This window comes from Bos mutus, chromosome 1, assembly GCF_027580195.1.
Source record: "Bos mutus isolate GX-2022 chromosome 1, NWIPB_WYAK_1.1, whole genome shotgun sequence".
Lineage (NCBI taxonomy): Eukaryota > Metazoa > Chordata > Mammalia > Artiodactyla > Bovidae > Bos > Bos mutus.
This window is the reverse complement of record NC_091617.1, coordinates 55467280-55485682: the sequence shown is the minus strand read 5'-3', so window position 1 is coordinate 55485682 and position 18403 is coordinate 55467280. Positions and strand designations below refer to the sequence as shown.

At 39.1% G+C, this 18403-nt stretch overlaps 1 protein-coding gene across 2 annotated transcripts in view; it reads right to left on the bottom strand.

The window, feature by feature from the left end:
* The window catches only part of CD96 (CD96 molecule), a 96467-nt gene that overhangs the window by 36306 nt on the left and 41758 nt on the right, over nt 1–18403 (bottom strand). For both annotated transcript variants that reach the window (XM_005902225.3, XM_070368968.1), the window contains exons 6-8: nt 17886–17976; nt 15760–15948; nt 6438–6530 (exon numbers count right to left, since the gene is read on the bottom strand). In XM_005902225.3, coding sequence (XP_005902287.1) covers nt 6438–6530; nt 15760–15948; nt 17886–17976 — 373 coding nt within the window. The remainder of the gene's footprint in view (nt 1–6437; nt 6531–15759; nt 15949–17885; nt 17977–18403) is intronic.

The window sequence follows — 18403 nt, the reverse complement described above, 5'->3', positions numbered from 1 at the left end:
TTCCAGATCCCCTGGGCAACTTTCCTGATTCTGCTCATCCTGCTCCCAGAACTCATTTCTTTTTCTTAATTTTCGGTGCTTGGATACATATGATAAAACTCCCAGACAGCAACAGAGGTGTCCTGACCCTTAAAGCCAGGTATGCCATGGCCACAGAAGGTGTCGGAAGTTGCTATCACAAACAAATCACAGAGGCTTCTCATTGGCTTGCAGTGTCTGTCAGGGATCCTCCTCTCTTAACTTTAGAATCCAATATCCAGACCACAGCTGATCTGATCTGCTTGCCCTGTATTTGTGTTAGACTAATCTTATCTAATTCCAGTTTGACCCCATCCATTTCTGACATGCTTTCTCATAAATTAGTAGTTTCATTGCATCCCCTGGGTAATGCTTCCTTCAGTCTGTACCCTTCATGTCTGACTCTCTGCTCACCAAGGATCAGGTGTGCTCACATGCAGAGCTTGACCAGTGATTAGAAACAGACTAGATTTGATATTTCTTTCAAAACTTCTAAAAGTAGAAAGATCCAGACTGTAAAGATTAGCTAATTTTTTAGAGAGGGCTTAAATCAAAAATTAATGCCATCAGATCAAGAGTTGTGCTGAAACCTAAAAATAGGGGGCAGAGGCAAAAGGTTTATGACCTAGTGGTCAATGAAATGGGAGGCTAAGCAAGTGGTCTGGCTAGACTGTAAGTTCTGTGGAGCTGGGGGCTGCCTGTCTCATTCATTATACCCCAGTTCAGTTCAGTTCAGTTCAGTCTTTCAGTCATGTCTGACTCTTTGTGACCCCATGGATTGCAGCATGCCAGGCTTCCCTGTCCATCACCAACTCCTGGAGCTTACTCAAACTCATGTCCATTGAGTTGGTGAAGCCATCCAACCATCTCATCCTTGGTCGTCCCCTTCTCCCACCTTCAATTTTTCCCAGAATCAGGGTCTTTTCAAATGAGTCAGTTCTTTGCATCAGGTAGCCAAAGTATTGGAGTTTCAGCTTCAGCATCAGTCCTTCCAAAGAATATTCAAGACTGATTTCCATCAGGATGGACTGGTTGTATCTCCTTGCTGTCCAAGGGACTCTCAAGAGTCTCCTCCAACACCACAGTTCAAATGCATCAATTCTTTGGTGCTTAGCTTTCTTTATAGTCCAACTCTCACATCCATACATGATTAATGGAAAAACCATAGCTTTGACTAGATGGACCTTTGTTGGCAAAGTAATGCCTCTGCTTTTTAATATGCTGTTTAGATTGGTCATAGTTTTTCTTCCAAGGAGCAAGAGGCTTTTAATTTCATGGCTGCAGTCACCATCTGCAGTGATTTTGGAGCCCCCCAAAATAAAGTCTCTCACTATTTCCACTGTTTCCCCATCTATTTCCCATGAAGTGATGGGACCAGATGCCATGATCTTGGTTTTCTGAATGCTGAGCTTTAAGCTAACTTTTTCACCTTCCTCTTTCACTTTCATCAAGAGCCTCTTTAGTTCTTTGTTTTCTGCATTAAGGGTGGTGTCATCTGCATATCTGAGGTTATTGATATTTCTCCTGGCAATCTTGATTCCAGCTTGTGCTTCATCCAGTCCAGCATTTCTCATGACATACTCTGCATATAAGTTAAATAAGCAGGGTGATAATATACAGCCTAGACATACTCCTTTCCCGATTTGGAACCAGTCTGTTGTTCCATGTCCAGTTCTAACTATTGATTCTTGACCTGCATACAGATTTCTCAGGAGTCAGATAAGGTGGTCTGGTATTCCCATCTATTTAAGAATTTTCCGCAGTTTGTTGTGATCCACGCAGTCAAAGGCTTTGGCATAGTGAATAAAGCAGAAGTAGATATTTTTCTGGAACTCTCTTGGTTTTTCAATGATCCAATAGATGTTGGCAATTCGATCTCTGGTTCCTCTGCCTTTTCTAAATCCAGCTTGAATATCTGTAAGCCCAGCACCTCAAAAACTCCTGGCTCATTGTTGGCACTCAGTGTTTTCTTGTTGAATGAAGGAAGGTCTTGGATGATTTTCAGTGTCAGGGGTGGCATTTCTGAGGTCTGCTCTCTGAGGCTATGTATGCATGTGCTAAGTTGTTTCAGCCATGTCTGACTCTTTGTGACCCTATGGACGATAGCCCACCTGGCTCCTCCATCCATGGGATTCTCCAGGAATGAAGATTGGAGTGGGTTGCCATTTCTTCTCCTCCTTCCCCACCCAGGGATCAAAATCACATCTCTTGTGTCTCCTACATTGGCAGGCAGTTTCTTTACCATTAGCAGCTCAGATGGTAAAGAATCTGCCTGCAGTGTAGGACAGCCAAGTTCAATCCCTGGGTTGGGAAGATCCCCTAGAGAGGGGAATGGCAACCCACTCCAGTATTCTTGTCTGAAAGACCTGGATTTACGCCAGTACTGTCTCATTCTACATTTGTCTGGGGCCTTCTATGGTCCCATGCAGGCATGTGCCTATTTTACCACTCAGCTTTTCAGCCTCTTGTCTTTTCCTAGGACAGTGCTGAGAAAGCTGCTGGGACTCAGAAAACACGTTAATTCAGGTTGAATTGAGCTGGGGTTTCCTGAGTAACTCTTGCTGTTGGCTATGAAGTTCCATTGTTTTCATTACTTTCTACACTTGTTTAAAGAATATAATTTCATTAGGGAGAAAAGGACTATGAATTGGATGTTTGCAACAATATCTGTAGCTTAATAATTATGACTGATTATACAGTTCACTAGATCTTAGAATTTGTAATGAAACCATAGCCTTTTGAAGTTGGTTTTCATGACATGTTCCATCCCGTTTCCTTTCTTAAAAGAACACAAAGGTGAACCTTACCAGCTTCTGAGGCAGCCAGTCATCATGTGATTTCATAATTATCCTCTGGATAGCCAAAATGAAATTTAGATTTTTCAGTTATAATTCAATGTTTATTCTAAGCAAGTGAGTTTCATTTAGATATAAGCAGCCATGTTAAATCATGGGTTTTTTTACATATAAAAATCACTAATGTTTGAAAATATATCAAACATAACCTTGTTACTATCTTGACAGAGGTCTAGATTTTGTAAAGTGAGAAATAGCTACTCTTATTATACTTGAGCTACTTGAGTCTGAAAGTAAACAGGGTTTCTCAATCTTGGCACTATTGACATTTTGGACCCTATTAATTCTTTGTCTTGTGTTGTAGCATCCTTGGCCTCTATATTTATTTTTCAGGAATTTCCCAACTACGTCACCTTAGTACGATTGTAGATGAGGTAGCATTTTTCCTGCTTTAACCAAATATGTTTCTTTGACTGTGCTCTTTCAACTTCTCTAATACTAGAGCTATATTTAGATTGTAGACTCGTTAAGAATAACAAATACCTTTTTCTTTTCCTTGATTTTCTTCACAGAAATAAGAATGATATTTGAACTGATGGAACAGTTTAGTAGTGTATGTCAACTAACCACATAGAAAACTGAGCTAGAAGAAATTCACTTATGCTTTCAATTGCCAAACTGTATATACCATGATATATCATCATGATTCTTTTCCTTTTGAAAAAGAGAAAAAGTCACTGTTGAATTTCTAGCACCTAGAAGAGTATCTGGTGCATAGTAAGTGCTCAATAAACATTTGGTGAATGAATTATGTCGATTCTTTCTAAAAATGTTTCATGAGGTCCCTCTTAAGATATAATAACTAGAATCTTTAGATTGGTCTTAAGGTTCTCTTTATTCTGCATTTTCCAATCTTCATCCTTGCTTCTCTGCTACACAATCCCACTCCTTTAACCAGAACTTACCTACCAATATTTTCTCAAATCCCCATGAATATCTTCACCAGTACACAACTGCTCACTCTGTTCTTTTCGTTTGTTGTAGTTCAGTTGCAAAGTCATGTCTGACTCTTTGTGACCCCAATTTTTTTTGTTTAAAATATTTTTCCAAGCTCTTAACTTGTCAAATAAATATAATATGTACTTAAGGTCAGCTTATTTCATCTCTCTTTGTAACATTTCCTGGATTCATGAACTCATAGACACCCTTCCATACTCAAAGATAAAAGCAACCCACTCCAGTATTCTTGCCTGAAAAATTCCATGGACAGAGGAGCCTGGCTGGCTACAGTCCAAAGGGTATCAAAGAGTTGGACACAACTGAGTGACCAAGCACGACAATGATGACCTCTCCTTCAGTACTGTAATTCTATAAAACATGGCACTTTTCACCTTACTATTTGGACTTACTATTTTCATATGTGCATCTCTCTCCAAGCACACAGCAATCTTTCTGAAGGCAGAAGCAAATTATCTTCACAGAGTCTATTACATGATATCTACATAGTGAAGGAACATTAGTCTCATTTATTCTTTTTCATTCACTTATTCAACTAATATTTTTGCATGCCAATTCTGTGCTAGGCATGTGTGAGGAAGCAAAACAAATATGACATATATATCCTTGTCCTCATGAAGTTTTTAAGACCAATTGGAAAAAACATGGCATCTAATGTATTGAGAACTAGATTTATATTCAGAAGGCTTTGGTGTGAACACTAACTTTGCCACTTATTAGTCATGTGGTCACTTAAGCTCTCAGCATCTCAGCGTCCCCATCTGGAAAGTGGGAATGGGAATGGTTATGCTTACTCTGGCTGCCTCTCATTATGAATGTGTGCATGCTCTGTCACTTCAGTCATGTCTGACTCTTTGCCACCCCATGGACTGTAACCTGCCAGGCTCCTCTGTCTATGGGATCTTCTCATTATAAAAAAGATCAAACCACATCAAATTTTAGGTGCAAACATTTTCTAAGTGATAAAATGTGGTTGCTTTACTTTGTACACAAATTCGTTGACACTTTTTCCTTTAAGAGGTGGAGCTCAATTCTCTTCCTCTTGAGTATAAGCTGGACGTAGTGACTTGCTTTTAACAGATAGAATATAGCAATAATAATGGTGTACAGTTTTGTAGACTGGGTCATAAGGAGTCAGGGGGGTTTTATCTTGGTGACTCTGTTTCTTGAACTACTTGGTCTGGGGGATTACAGCTGCCATAGAGAGAGGCAGCCCTGTAGAGAGGTCCATGTGGTGAGTAGCTGAGACCTCCTGCCAACGTGTCCAAGTTTGGAAGCAGAGCCCTCAGCTTCAGTCAAGCCTTCAGATGACGGGAGCCCAACAGCCTGACTCCACCCCCATGAAAGAACCTGAGCCACACACTCAGCTAAGCTGCTCCTGTCTTGTGTAAAACCACATGAGACAATATATATGTTAAACCTAGTTTATTTTTGTTTGGGTGATTTGTTATACAGCGATGGATAACTAACACATAGAGTACTAGAGAGATTTAAGGTATTACTGTTGAATATGCTAATGCTTGTTGAATGAAGAATATCATAATTTACTATGGTTTATTGCTGAATGATGAGCTAGAAGAGGGAGAAAAAGAAGCATAAAAGAGAGAAAATTACAAAGTCTTAAGAACTAGGAAAAAATAGATGGATGCAAAATGTCTGTTGGGTGATTTGCAGGCATTTCTCACCCTGCCACGTGCTTCATTCTCTGAGCGCCATCAACCTGTGACAGTGACTGCAGGCTACCTGTCAAAGGCTACAGGCTAAACAAATTGTTCATTTCTAGTGACTGCTTTGTTTTATTCCATTTTCAGTTCTCTTTTTGAGCTAAAATTGATAGTTTTAATTAAAGAAGAAATAAAAAGCATACTTCTACTCTATGTAGAACATACTTTTCTGTGCTAGAGAAAGTCACCTTGGTTCTTTATTAAACACAAAGGCCACAGACATGGAAATTTATGATTTGTTTGCATCAATGCCAACTTCTGAAACTCACTGCTATCCCTTTGCCATAGAAACACTGACCCAGCCTGAACTCCATTATTAATAATGCCATTGGAAGGCTGAATTCAAGTCCTCATCCCAGTCAATTTTGTCAAAATTAATTTGAACAAGAACAGATTTGAATTTAAAAATATCTACCTACCTATGGCCCACAGGATCCCTACTTACAGCAATTTCTTAAACACCCTACTGAGAGCACAGTTGTAGAGGAGCACTGTTAATTTATTAACGTCTTTAATAATAAATACAGAATTTAAATTTCTCATTGAATATTTATTGACCCTGGTTTTGCCAGAAATGGCAACCCACTCCAGTGTTCTTGCCTGGAGAATCCCAGGGACGGGGGAGCCTGGTGGGCTTCCGTCTATGGGGTCGCACAGAGTTGGACATGACTGAAGCAACTTAGCGGCAGCAGCAGCAAAGTGAAGGACTTTGGAAGTTGTGCTAATTCTTTTAATCCATGAAAATAGTACTTAATATATTTATTTAAAATCTCCATAGATAAGAATGGGGCATGAATCATACAAATTTTCTGAAATTTTTTTATCAATCTACTTAAAGGATTAATAGTTCATGGGAAGTAAAATAGTATAAAAACATTCTTACCTGTAGGAGATATGCTGTTGGCTAGAGAAGGTTGAGTGCCAAGGGTAGATTCTGTAGCATTGAGTGGAGAATCTATTGGAGGGTTCACTGAGCCTGGAAGGATCAAACAGATGCTGGTAATGAACAAAATACTGTGGCAGGAAGATAAAATAGTAACTTAGTTCCCGCCAAACCTTTATTTATTCATCTAAGAAATTATTATTGATTAAAAGTCATCATTATTGTTTGCTATGGGCTAGGCAGTAGAGTAAAATGGTGAAAGGTAAAGACACAGGACTGTCTTTAAAGAGCATACAGCCTAGAATATAGGTAGGTAGCCAGGCACCGTGCTGAGTGCTACGGCAACAGAAGTGCAAGATGCCAGGAGAATGCAAGGAGGGGCACCAACCAACACTGAGAGGTCAGGGAAAGCTTCCCGGAGAACACTGCATTTAAGCAAGACCTGGTAAAACAATTATAGCAGCAATGTTTTGAGGCATGTGGCAAGTAACCATAGTTTACAAATCCATAGACCCACAAAAAAATTTTTTATCACTAAGAGTAGAAACAATGATACAGCTCTCCAAAAGGACATGACATCAATGGGCATAAGATTGATGATATTATTGTGCTCTTACTAAAATTTCTATTTTTTTTTTATAGAATTTTTATTTGGCTACAACTTTTTTTTCTCTCTCTCTCTCTCTCATGTGTGTATGTGTGGGGGGCAGGTTTCTGGGATGAAAGAGAAGCTGATATATGTTGTTTCATTTATGATAATACATTCAGGTCAGTTCCTTAAAGTTCATTGTTATACTGTAAAATAATTCTACCAGCAGTTTTAAAACAATTTACAGATGTCAGAAGGACCTATTGATTTTAGGAATATGTGGATTAATATAATTAATATTTAATTATTAAATACAATTATTTAATTATATTTAAATTAACTTTATCTAAATAAAGTTATTTTTATTTAAGGCTAGGGATTTTGTGATTTTTCTATATATAATGGCATTGAGTATAGTATTACACATCTGATGATCTGAATCAATTATTTGGACATTTAGTTATAAATGATATCATTGTTTCTATTCTTTAAGGAATAGGTATATATAATTTATGTCACTTGATAGCACATAGCACATTGGAAGGAATTTGTTTTTGTAATCTAAAAGCATCTCTGCTTTATTTTCATTGGTAATTTGCTATTGCTGTTGACTATAGGTTGTGCTCACAGTTGGCTGTGACTTGCTATCATAAATGACCACTTGCTATTAAGTATTCTGAGGGGTAGTTACATGAAGAGTATGTGAATACGTCAGTAGAGTGACTATCCTCTTCCTCTCATGCTATCAGGAGCAAGTATGAACTCCTCAGTACGACACACAAATCTAATTCTGATTTAATCCCACATTAAATTTCCATCTTCATTTCCTGATATTGCCTATTATCTTTTGACAGTGTTAGTCACTCAGTCATACCTGACTCTTTGCAACTGAATGCACTGTACCCTCCAGGCTCCTCTGGTCATAGAATTCTCCAGGCAAGATTATTGAAGTAGGTAGTCATTCCCTTCTCCAGGGGATTTTCCAGACCCAGGGATAAAACTTGGGTCTCCTGCATTGCAGGCAAATTTTTTACTGACTGAACCACCAGGGAATCTCTATCTTTTACATCTCTTTAAAATCATACCCTCAATCCAACCCAATTTACCAAATATAATATGTTCTCTATGACTTATTGATCTTTGTGTTTGCTGTTTCCTAAGACTTTTCCACTCCAAACTTTCTACTACATGCCTCTCAAACTTGAAGAACCCTAGGGTTCTTTGTGATGTGCTCATAGTACTCAATGTTTATCCTAGCAAAGGCCTCATTACTTCATTGCTATGTCTCTCAAGAAAAGTAATTGTTTTGTTTCTCACTGTATTCCTGGTTCTGGGAAATGCAAGTGGATGTGTGTATAAAATATATATATATATATATATATATCAGTTCAGTTCAGTTCAGTCGCTCAGTCGTGTCCGACTCTTTGCACCCTATGAATCACAGCACGCCAGGCCTCCCTGTCCATCACCAACTCCCGGAGTTCACCCAGACTCACGTCCATCGAGTCAGTGATGCCATCCAGCCATCTCATCCTCTGTCGTCCCCTTCTCCTCCTGCCCCCAATCCCTCCCAGCATCAGAGTCTTTTCCAATGAGTCAACTCTTCTCATGAGGTGGCCAAAGTACTGGAGTTTCAGCTTTAGCATCATTCCTTTCAAAGAACACCCAAGGCTGATCTCCTTCAGAATGGACTGGTTGGATCTCCTTGCAGTCCAAGGGACTCTCAAGAGTCTTCTCCAACACCACAGTTCAAAAGCATCAATTCTTTGGCGCTCAGCCTTCTTCACATTGATACATGACCACAGGAAAAACCATAGCCTTGACTAGACGAACCTTTGTTGGCAAAGTAATGTCTCTGCTTTTGAATATGCTATCTAGGTTGGTCATAACTTTCCTTCCAAGGAGTAAGTGTCTTTTAATTTCATGGCTGCAGTCACCATCTGCAGTGGTTTTGGAGCCCCAAAAAATAAATTATGACACTGTTTCCACTGTTTCCCCATCTATTTCCCATGAAGTGATGGGACCATATGCCATGATCTTCGTTTTCTGAATGGTGAGCTTTAAGCCAACTTTTTCACTCTTCTCTTTCACTTTCATCAAGAGGCTTTTTAGTTCCTCTTCACTTTCTGCCATAAGGGTGGTGTCATCTGCATATCTGAGGTTATTGATATTTCTCCTGGCAATCTTGATTCCAGCTTGTGCTTCTTCCAGTCCAGCGTTTCTCATGATGTACTCTGCATATAAGTTAAATAAGCAGGGTGACAATATACAGCCTTGACATACTTCTTTTCCTATTTGGAACCAGTCTGTTGTTCCATGTCCAGTTCTAACCGCTGCTTCCTGACCTACATATAGGTTTCTCAAGAGGCAGATCAGGTGGTCTGGTATTCCCATCTCTTTCAGAATTTTCCACAGTTTATTGTGATCCACACAGTCAAAGGCTTTGGCATAGTCAATAAAGCAGAAATAGATGTTTTTCTGGAACTCTCTTGCTTTTTCCAAGATCCAGCGGATGTTGGCCATTTGACCTCTGGTTCCTCTGACTTTTCTAAAACCAGCTTGAACATCAGGAAGTTCACGGTTCACATATAGCTAAAGCCTGGCTTGGAGAATTTTGAGCATTACTTTACTAGCGTGTGAGATGAGTGCAATTGTGTGGTAGTTTGAGCATTCTTTGGCATTGCCTTTCTTTGGGATTGGAATGAAAACTGTCCTTTTCCAGTCCTGTGGTCACTGCTGAGTTTGCCAAATTTGCTGGCATATTGAGTGCAGCACTTTCACAGCATCATCTTTCAGGATTTGAAATAGCTCAACTGGAATTCCGTCACCTCCACTAGCTTTGTTCGTAGTGATGCTTCCTAAGGCCCACTTGACTTCACATTCCAGGATGTCTGGCTCTAGGTCAGTGATCACACCATTGTGATTATCTGGGTTGTGAAGATCGTGCATTATTTTTCCATACCCATGTTCCATTTCATTAAGGTTGCTATTTCTGTAAGGTGTTACCAAAAAAACCCAAACAAACTTTTTGGCCAGCCCAATGGTTTGGAAAATGAGGCTTATGCCACAACAGCAGTCAGATACATATTTAAAATTGATCTTCTTTCATTCAGGGGTAGATTCCCTGAATGAGGCATAAGCTTCATTTTCCAAACTATTGGGCTGGCCAAAAAGTTTGTTTGGGTTTTTTTGGTAACACCTTACAGAAATAGCAACCTTAATGTAATGGAACATGGGTATGGAAAAATAATGCACAGGTGTTTTTGTCTGTAGATTGATTAGAAAAGGGACTGGCAAGCTATAGCTAAGGTGAAATTCCACTCACTGTCTATATTTGCAAATAAAGTTTTATTGAAATACAGCCATGCCCATTTGTTTATGTACTGTCTATGGCTACTTTTGTACTACAACAGCAGGGCTGAGTAACTGTGATAGAGACCACATGGTCCACAAAACAATATATTTCCTATCTGGCAGGTTAAAAACAGAAAATGTTTGCCAACTGGAACAAAAGCTGTTGATAGGTTATGCTCAATCCTAGATTTCCAAATTAGGAAAGAAGCATTTAATTTTTATTTGTTGCCTATTTCTATTTTAAGATATTATTTTGCCAGGTTTCATCACAAATATCTTTGTAAGCTGCAGGGTCCTTAGCTTCACAGTGCATTATGATGTTATTACTGCAAGATTTGCATTTTGAGATGAACTCTTTGCTCTATGACAAAAATGATGCACAGCTTTGCTGAGGCTCTCAAGAGTTTCTAGTTTAAGACTGGCCTATGAAGTAGAAATTCTGTCCTGGTGAAAACAAAACTGCTGCTGCTGCTGCTGCTGAGTCACTTCAGTCGTGTCCGACTCTGTGAGACCCCATAGACGGCAGCCCACCAGGCTCCCCCATCCCTGGAATTCTCCAGGCAAGAACACTGGAGTGGGTTGCCATTTCCTTCTCCAATGCATGAAAGTGAAAAGTGAAAGTGAAGTCGCTCAGTTGTGTCTGACGTGTAGCGACCCCATGGACTACAGGCTACCAGGCTCCTCCATCCATGGGTTTTTCCAGGCAAAAGTACTGGAGTGGGGTGCCATTGCTTTCTCTGGAAAACAAAACTAAGTGTGTATAAAAAGGAGGGGCTAAAACCTAACAAAGAAAATTTATTTCCCAAAATCAAATACAGAATTTAACAGAAACATGTAAGCTAGTTTTCAGACCATTACATTTACCATAATGTTGTAAAGGGCTGGGCTGCTAAACACTTCATCCATTTCCGAGTGTGTCCACTCTGCACAGGCCTAGCAGGGCTCTTAGGACCCCCCTCATGTACAGCAGTGGCCATGTGTGTCTCACAAGGGGAGCAGGGTCAATTCTAGAGCTTCCTCAGAGTTTGACTCAGCCATTAGCTGGTTCACTCAGCTAATGAGGAGGTCCTTGCTTCTCAAAATGTGCTCCATAGTAACTTTTAGGATCTTATTAGAAATGCAGACTCTCAGGCCCCTCCCAATCCCTCAACTTACTGAATCAAAATCTGCTTTTTAAGAAGATCATTAGGTGATCTGTATGTATACTAAAGTCCTTTCTTGATATACTCAACATTCCTGGGATCAGTCACAGGTATGTGGGAAACCATGAAATCAGAGAATTTGGCTGGCATATGTCACCTTCATATTCACTGGTCCTCTCATCCCGCTATTGAGCTATCCCTTTTGAATCTTCTTCCCACATCCTCAAACACATATGGACACTCCCTTACACACAGTGAACCACTCATCAATCCTTAACTCTCTTGTATCTCAAAGGTCTGGATCTCAGCTGTTACAGTTGGAAGTCAATTTAATCAACAAATCTCTGTTGAGGCTGATGATAGCCAGAATATTACCCACCCTGGGGAGGTATCTGCACTTAACTTTTGAATTGAAACAATATAAGATAGTCCCTTTACTGCCCCAAAACAAAATAACTCCTTGCATATGTCAAAACATTGATTCTGCACCACTACAATATTAGACATTCTCATTGACTAGGTTGACATGTTAGAATATTTTTATAAAGAGTATTCTTTTTTTTTTTTAAACTACTGTTGAATCATGACAATTCTTTAGGCCTTAGTACTCAAATAGCTCCCTGACAAGTCACCTTCACTTTGATCCTCTCCCTTTCCTGAATTTTCTAGAGTAAGAATCACTGAGCAGTTGAATGTCCTGGAAGATAGGGGTAGGTGCGGAAGGAAGCACCTCAGAGGGCTGTTACCTTTTAGCCTTCCAACATTATTACTCTTTTCTGGGAACAAAAGAGAGCAAAATCTCCTCCCCTTCTCTCTCTAAATATCCTTTCTGTTATATAATAGTCTCAGAATTTCTCTATTTTAGCACTGAGAGACAGATTTATCTCCTGCGTTTTCATCTCAATATCTGTCTACAATAATAGTCTGACTCTTCCGCAAGGCAATGATCCTTGCGCAAGGCGTCAGAACTTTCTCCAGAGTTTGTGAAGCATCCAGCAGTACTACTGCAGGCAGAAAGCATGTTTGCAAGTAAATGTTTAAGAACTTATAACAAATGGGAAAATATGATATTGCAATGACAGTGCTTTGTGGAGCCTCAACTGTATCTTCTAAATCATTCATGAAGATAGATATCAGAATATGAGCAGAATACAAGCTATAATTTTGGGAAATTGAACTGTTTAAGACTGATTATCTTTAATATTTGATTGTAAAGGATGAAAACTCATTTGACAATTTAAAATTAACCATCTGCTCAGAGCCTAAAATTATACTAGAGCAGGGCTATCCTGTAAAATTGAAATTATGGTGTGCTTTGAGTACCAGAATCAGTGCTCTTCCTTATTACCTTAAAAATATTCACTATTTTCTGATATTAAAGCCAAATACAGTTCAAGAGAATGAGAAGGCAAGCTTGGAAGAAAATATTTGCAAAAGACACATCTGATAAAGAATCGTTATCAAAATATTCAAAGAGTTCTTAAATCTCAACAATAAGAAAACAGATAACCTGATTTAAAAATGGGCCAGAGATAGACATCTCACCACAGAAAATATACATTTGGCAAATAAGCATATGAAAACGTATTCCACATCATATATCATCAGAAAATGCAAATTGAAACAACACTGAAATGTTGCTACACTTGTTAGATGGCTGAAATTTAGAATACTGACAATACAAAATGCTGGCTGAGATGTAGAGCAATAGTAACTCTCCTTCATTGCTGGTTGGTGGGTATGCAAAATGATATAGTCAGTTTCAAAGACAATTTGTTGATTTCTTATAAATCTAAACACACTCTTATAATGCAATCTAGCAATTGTGCCCTTTGGTATTTACTCAAAGGATTTGCAAACACATGACCCACACAAACCTGCACATGAATGTTTATTGAAGCTTTACTTTTCAAAAATTTTTATTGGAGTATAGGTGATTTATAATGTGTGTTAGTTTCAGGTGTATAGTAAAGTGAATGGTCTATATGGGAACAGAATATAAATGCTTTATTTAATTGCCCAAACTCAGAAGCAAACAAGATGTCCTTCAGTAGTTGAATGGATATATAAACTGTGGTATACTTATTGAAAGGAATACTATTCAGTGCTAAAAAAAAAACCTATCAAGCCATGGAAAGACATGGAGGAATCCTAAATGCATACTATTAAGTGAAAGAAGTCTATATTAGGACAGTGAAAACTTAGGGCTCTATGACACTATAATGAGGAGTACATCATTTGTCCAAATCCGTAGTATGCACATCACCGAGAGGAAGCCCTAGAGTAAACTCAGGCCTTTGGGCAATTGTTTTGTGTTGGTGTAGGTTCATCAGTGGTAACAAAGGCACCATTCTGGTGGGTGATGTGGATAACGAGGGAGAAGATGCACATGTGGGGAAGGGGCGTATGGGAAATCTCTGTACCTTCCTCTTAATTTTGCTGTGAAGTTAAGATTGCTTTAAAAAATAGTCTAAACAATAACAAAAAACCAAGAGACAGTCTTAACACCATAAAATATTTTTCAAATGTGATGCTTCCCTGGTGGCTCAGTGGTAAAGAATCTGCCTGCCAATGCAGAAGATGTGGTTTCAATCCCTGGATCAGGAAGATCCCATGGAGAAGGAAATGGCAACCCACTCCAGTATTCTTGTCTGGGAAATCCCATGGACAGAGGAGCCTGGTGGGCTATAATCCATGGGGTTGCAAAGAGTCAGACACAACTGAGCGACTAAACAAGAACAACAAAATCTGTCTATGATGATTTAGGATTCTGCCAAAGCTACTGGGAAATCTATGTGAGAACGATCTCCCTTTACCCTCTTCCAAGACTGTTGCCCTAACCTTGTACAGTGTTCTGGAAAGGAGGAGCACTTGTTTCTGAGGGAATTAGGTCACACTGAGTATGGATATTTCATGACCATTCCTGAATAATTAATTCAAAGTTCACAGAATGAGGTGAATGGGCAGGGATGCAGCGACGATGCTACAGTCCTGGTGTCTGAATGGCACCTGTTTCTGCAGGGTGGGGATGCACTTACAGAGCCACATGCCCCATCCAAGGCTCACAGGAACCAACCACTGGCATTGGTGTCAGGGCTGGGAAGGACCCAATATGCAGACTGTAGCCTTGAAACAAAGGGAAAATTTTCCCTCATAAATTATTCTGTTTTTTGTAAGTTATAGACTATAATATCTCTGAAAATAGGAAGGTGGTAAAAGATGTCAGTGATTCTGCAGAGTTGTAATAATGACTTGCAAAATTAAGTTTTATAGGTATTACTTTGTTGTTACATAAGAATAGTTGACAGTTGTCACTTCATACTTCAGTTTTTTATGGGCAATCTGTTGTCACTATTTTTTTTAAGACATTTGTTCACACCTTTTTTGTAGTAAATCTTTATTATTTGATCCGGTTCAGAGTAATGTATTCTGATTAATCAAATGTTGCAATAAGTAGAATGATCCCACATATCAACTTTGAAGTCTTAAAAAATCCTCTGTGTGAGATTCTGTGCTTCAAATCTAGGTGTACTAAAATCATGATATGGTATACATGGCTTTTCCAGGCTTCCTTGGTGGTAGGGTGGTAAAGAATCTGCCTATCAATGCAGGAGACATAAGGGGCATGGGTTCGATCCCTGGGTTGGGAAGATCCTCTGGAGGAGGAAATGGCAACCTGCTCCAGTATTCTTCCCTGTAAAATTCCATGGACAGAGGAGCCTGGTGGGCTACAGTCCATGAGGTAGCAAAGAGCCGGGCATGACTAAGCAAACACGCATACACAACATGGCTTATCCATTCCTAAGAATTAGAATGGAATATGCTGTATATAAATGAATGCTTTTATAGACTCAGAAGTAATTTTAGGATTTTAAAAACTCTCTTAATTATCAATATATTAGTGTTAAATTTCATTATATGGTAGACTAACAAAAATGCTAGTTAATTGAGTTATTATTAATTGAATCTGAACAAAAAGTTCACTGTATTCACCAGAAATTCTTGGAAACAGGAATTAGGTACTTTTTATTTGAAGAAATTCTTTTCAGTAGAGTCCCTTTAGTCAAAAAATGTTTGATACTTTGAAATCGAATAATTTTGAATAGTGTAGAGAGAGTTTTCAAAGATTAAAATATCATGGAAACAATCAGTATTCTATTTGTTTTAGTTAGAAATGTTCTGAATTTATGGCAGTCTTGGCCACCCCCTTGTTGACCTCATTAAATAGAAAACTCACCCAAGAAAAATGTGATCTTTTCAGATGAGCTATTCCACACTTTGTGTCCAGGGGCCGGAGACAGAGCCATACACCAGATGGTCAGGTTGTTTGAGTGGGCTGGTTTATTATCATATACACTTGTCAAAACAGACTTCAGTTCCCAAAATCCATCTTTGTTTTTTCTTTTTTCACTAGTGGTATACATTTCTACAAGACAGATAAGAACAAGGTTCGTCACCAACATTTCCCATAGGAGCCGTAAAATGATGCCAGGGCATGGCTGGAGACAGTTCAGCTTACAGTGGTGTAGTCTAAAGGTGGTCAAACTGAAGCTCTTGTCCATTTGTCTGGCAGGCCTGGAATTAAACTGAACAGTTTTGTTCAAGCTCCTATATGGCATTGATCGGTGGTCAAGGTATGGAATATATTGGTTAAAGGTGTTGCTTTATTTATAACCAGGGGTCTAGTGGGTCTGGGGACAAGTTTTCCCAGCTCATCAGCATTGCTGATAACTTTGAGACTGATGATTTGTCCCTGGCCTGAGTGAGATCCTGGGAGGTTTCTTCTGTGGAGAGTGAGTAGTAGCAAAAATACACCCAAGTGGCCAGAAAAACATAAAACAACCTCAGCTGAGACTCCATTTTGAGTCCTCCACTTTGAGGTGCTGTGAATGTATACATGGGATGGATGGTGGCTCAGATGGTAAAGAATGTGCCTGCAATGCAAGAGACCCGGGTTCCATCTCTAGGTCGGAAAGATCCCCTGGAGAAGGGAATGGCCCCCATTCCAGTATTCTTGCCTGGAGAATTCCATGGACAGAGGAACCTGGCCAGCAATGATCCATAGTGTCCTAAAGAGTCAGACATGACCAAGAGAAGGGAACGCTTTCCCTTCACTTTCAAATGTGTACATGAGGTCCATATCCTTACTTTAAGGATATTGTTGCTAGATTATATCCTTTTCCTGAAATAAGCTGTTATTTATTTATAACACTATCATTTGGGGTCCTGTGAGTCTTCTTTAGAAATAGAATCCTGTTTAACCGCCACTGTTGGTACCACCTCCAAATAGCATACATGGCAGCAGGACATGAATGTAGAACTCTGTCCCTGTAGCTCAGAACTTTTGTTTCACAGCTTCTTGACACTGAAGGTTCTAAATGCTAATTCTAAAGTTAGCACTTGCCAAAGTAATAACTACATGCAGTTGTGTGCTAGTAAAATTCTGGCCACAGTGCCTGGCCTCATGGTTGTAAGGATAATGACCCTTCTAACATGTCTATGATGAACAAATCTATAATGACCCTTAACAGATATTTGCAGGATTGCATCCCGTCATTATTGTGGGTGAATTGTTTTTAAAGTTATCCAGTAACAAAACCAATAATTCAACATGAGTCAAGTGGATCAATAAAATCATTCATCAACAAAGACATAAAACTTTATCAATTAAAGATAATGCAGCAATAAATATGTGACTGCTACTGCTGAAAATATATTGAGCTTTGAGGAAAAATGACTCTGGAGAAAGGAGAAGGGGCATTGTCCCAGGCAGGAGATGGCCCAGATTGTTCTGGCAGTGTCTATCGTGTTTACCATGAAAACATGGCTTTGTACACTCTCACCTGAGCTTGTCTCCATGTGTGTTCTGCTCCAGGAACTTTTAATCCTCCTGATGAACCTGTTCCTTGTCATGGAGCCAATTTATTTACATATACTTCCTTCAGTCCTCCACCCCCACCCTACCCAGATCCTTGCAAGGAAAAATAGAAATTATTTGTTTGTTGATTTAAGGTAGTGATGCTAAGTTAATTGGAACTAAATGACATGATTAATACATGTACATTGAATTAAACTTGCTTGCTCTCATAGAAGAAATCTGCATTTATGAATAGTTAAATAATAACAGTACTGTTCATATGTGAATGGACCAAGTCAACTGTATTTCTTGTATTCTGGGAAATACCTCCCTGCTCCTTGGAGGAGCCAGATGAGGTATCAGAAGATGGCATTTGGTAGGTAAGATGATGTTTTTCTTGGAATAAGAATTGTTCTTAAATGCCAAGACCGACCTGGGCAGTGGCAACTTCTATTTGTTTTCTGTCTTTCTTTGCCAAACCCACTTCCATTGACTGATTTCCTTACCTTCTCTTTCACCTTGAGGGAAGCTCCTCTGTATGAACCAGGTGAGGTTTGCTGTGGGAAATACATTCCTCAGTGAGCAGGTAAAAATTCTCTAGGGTTAGAGACAGAATATGGAAAGAATTATTTGCCAATTCAGAAGAAACTGGTGCCACATACATCTCCACCGGGCCTCAGATGAGGCCAATTGGCACAAAATTACTTTTTCCATTTTTATTACTTTATTTATTTATTTATTGGTGGAACTCCCTGGAGCAGGGATTGAAGCTGCACCCCCTGCAGTTAAAGCGTAAAGTTTTAACCACTGGGCCATCAGGGAAGTCCTTTCCACTTTTAACAAGGCGGTGCTTACCTTTAAGAGGTTGCTTAAAATGTGAACTATCGCCTATTTAAGGCAATCACCTATAGATATATTACAAATTAACAGCTAGAATTCAAGGTCAATTTAAGAAGAATCTAGAACTATACTAATGTTGCAAATCTGGATTCTGAGTTCTGGAAAAGGAAGATTACATCTCTAT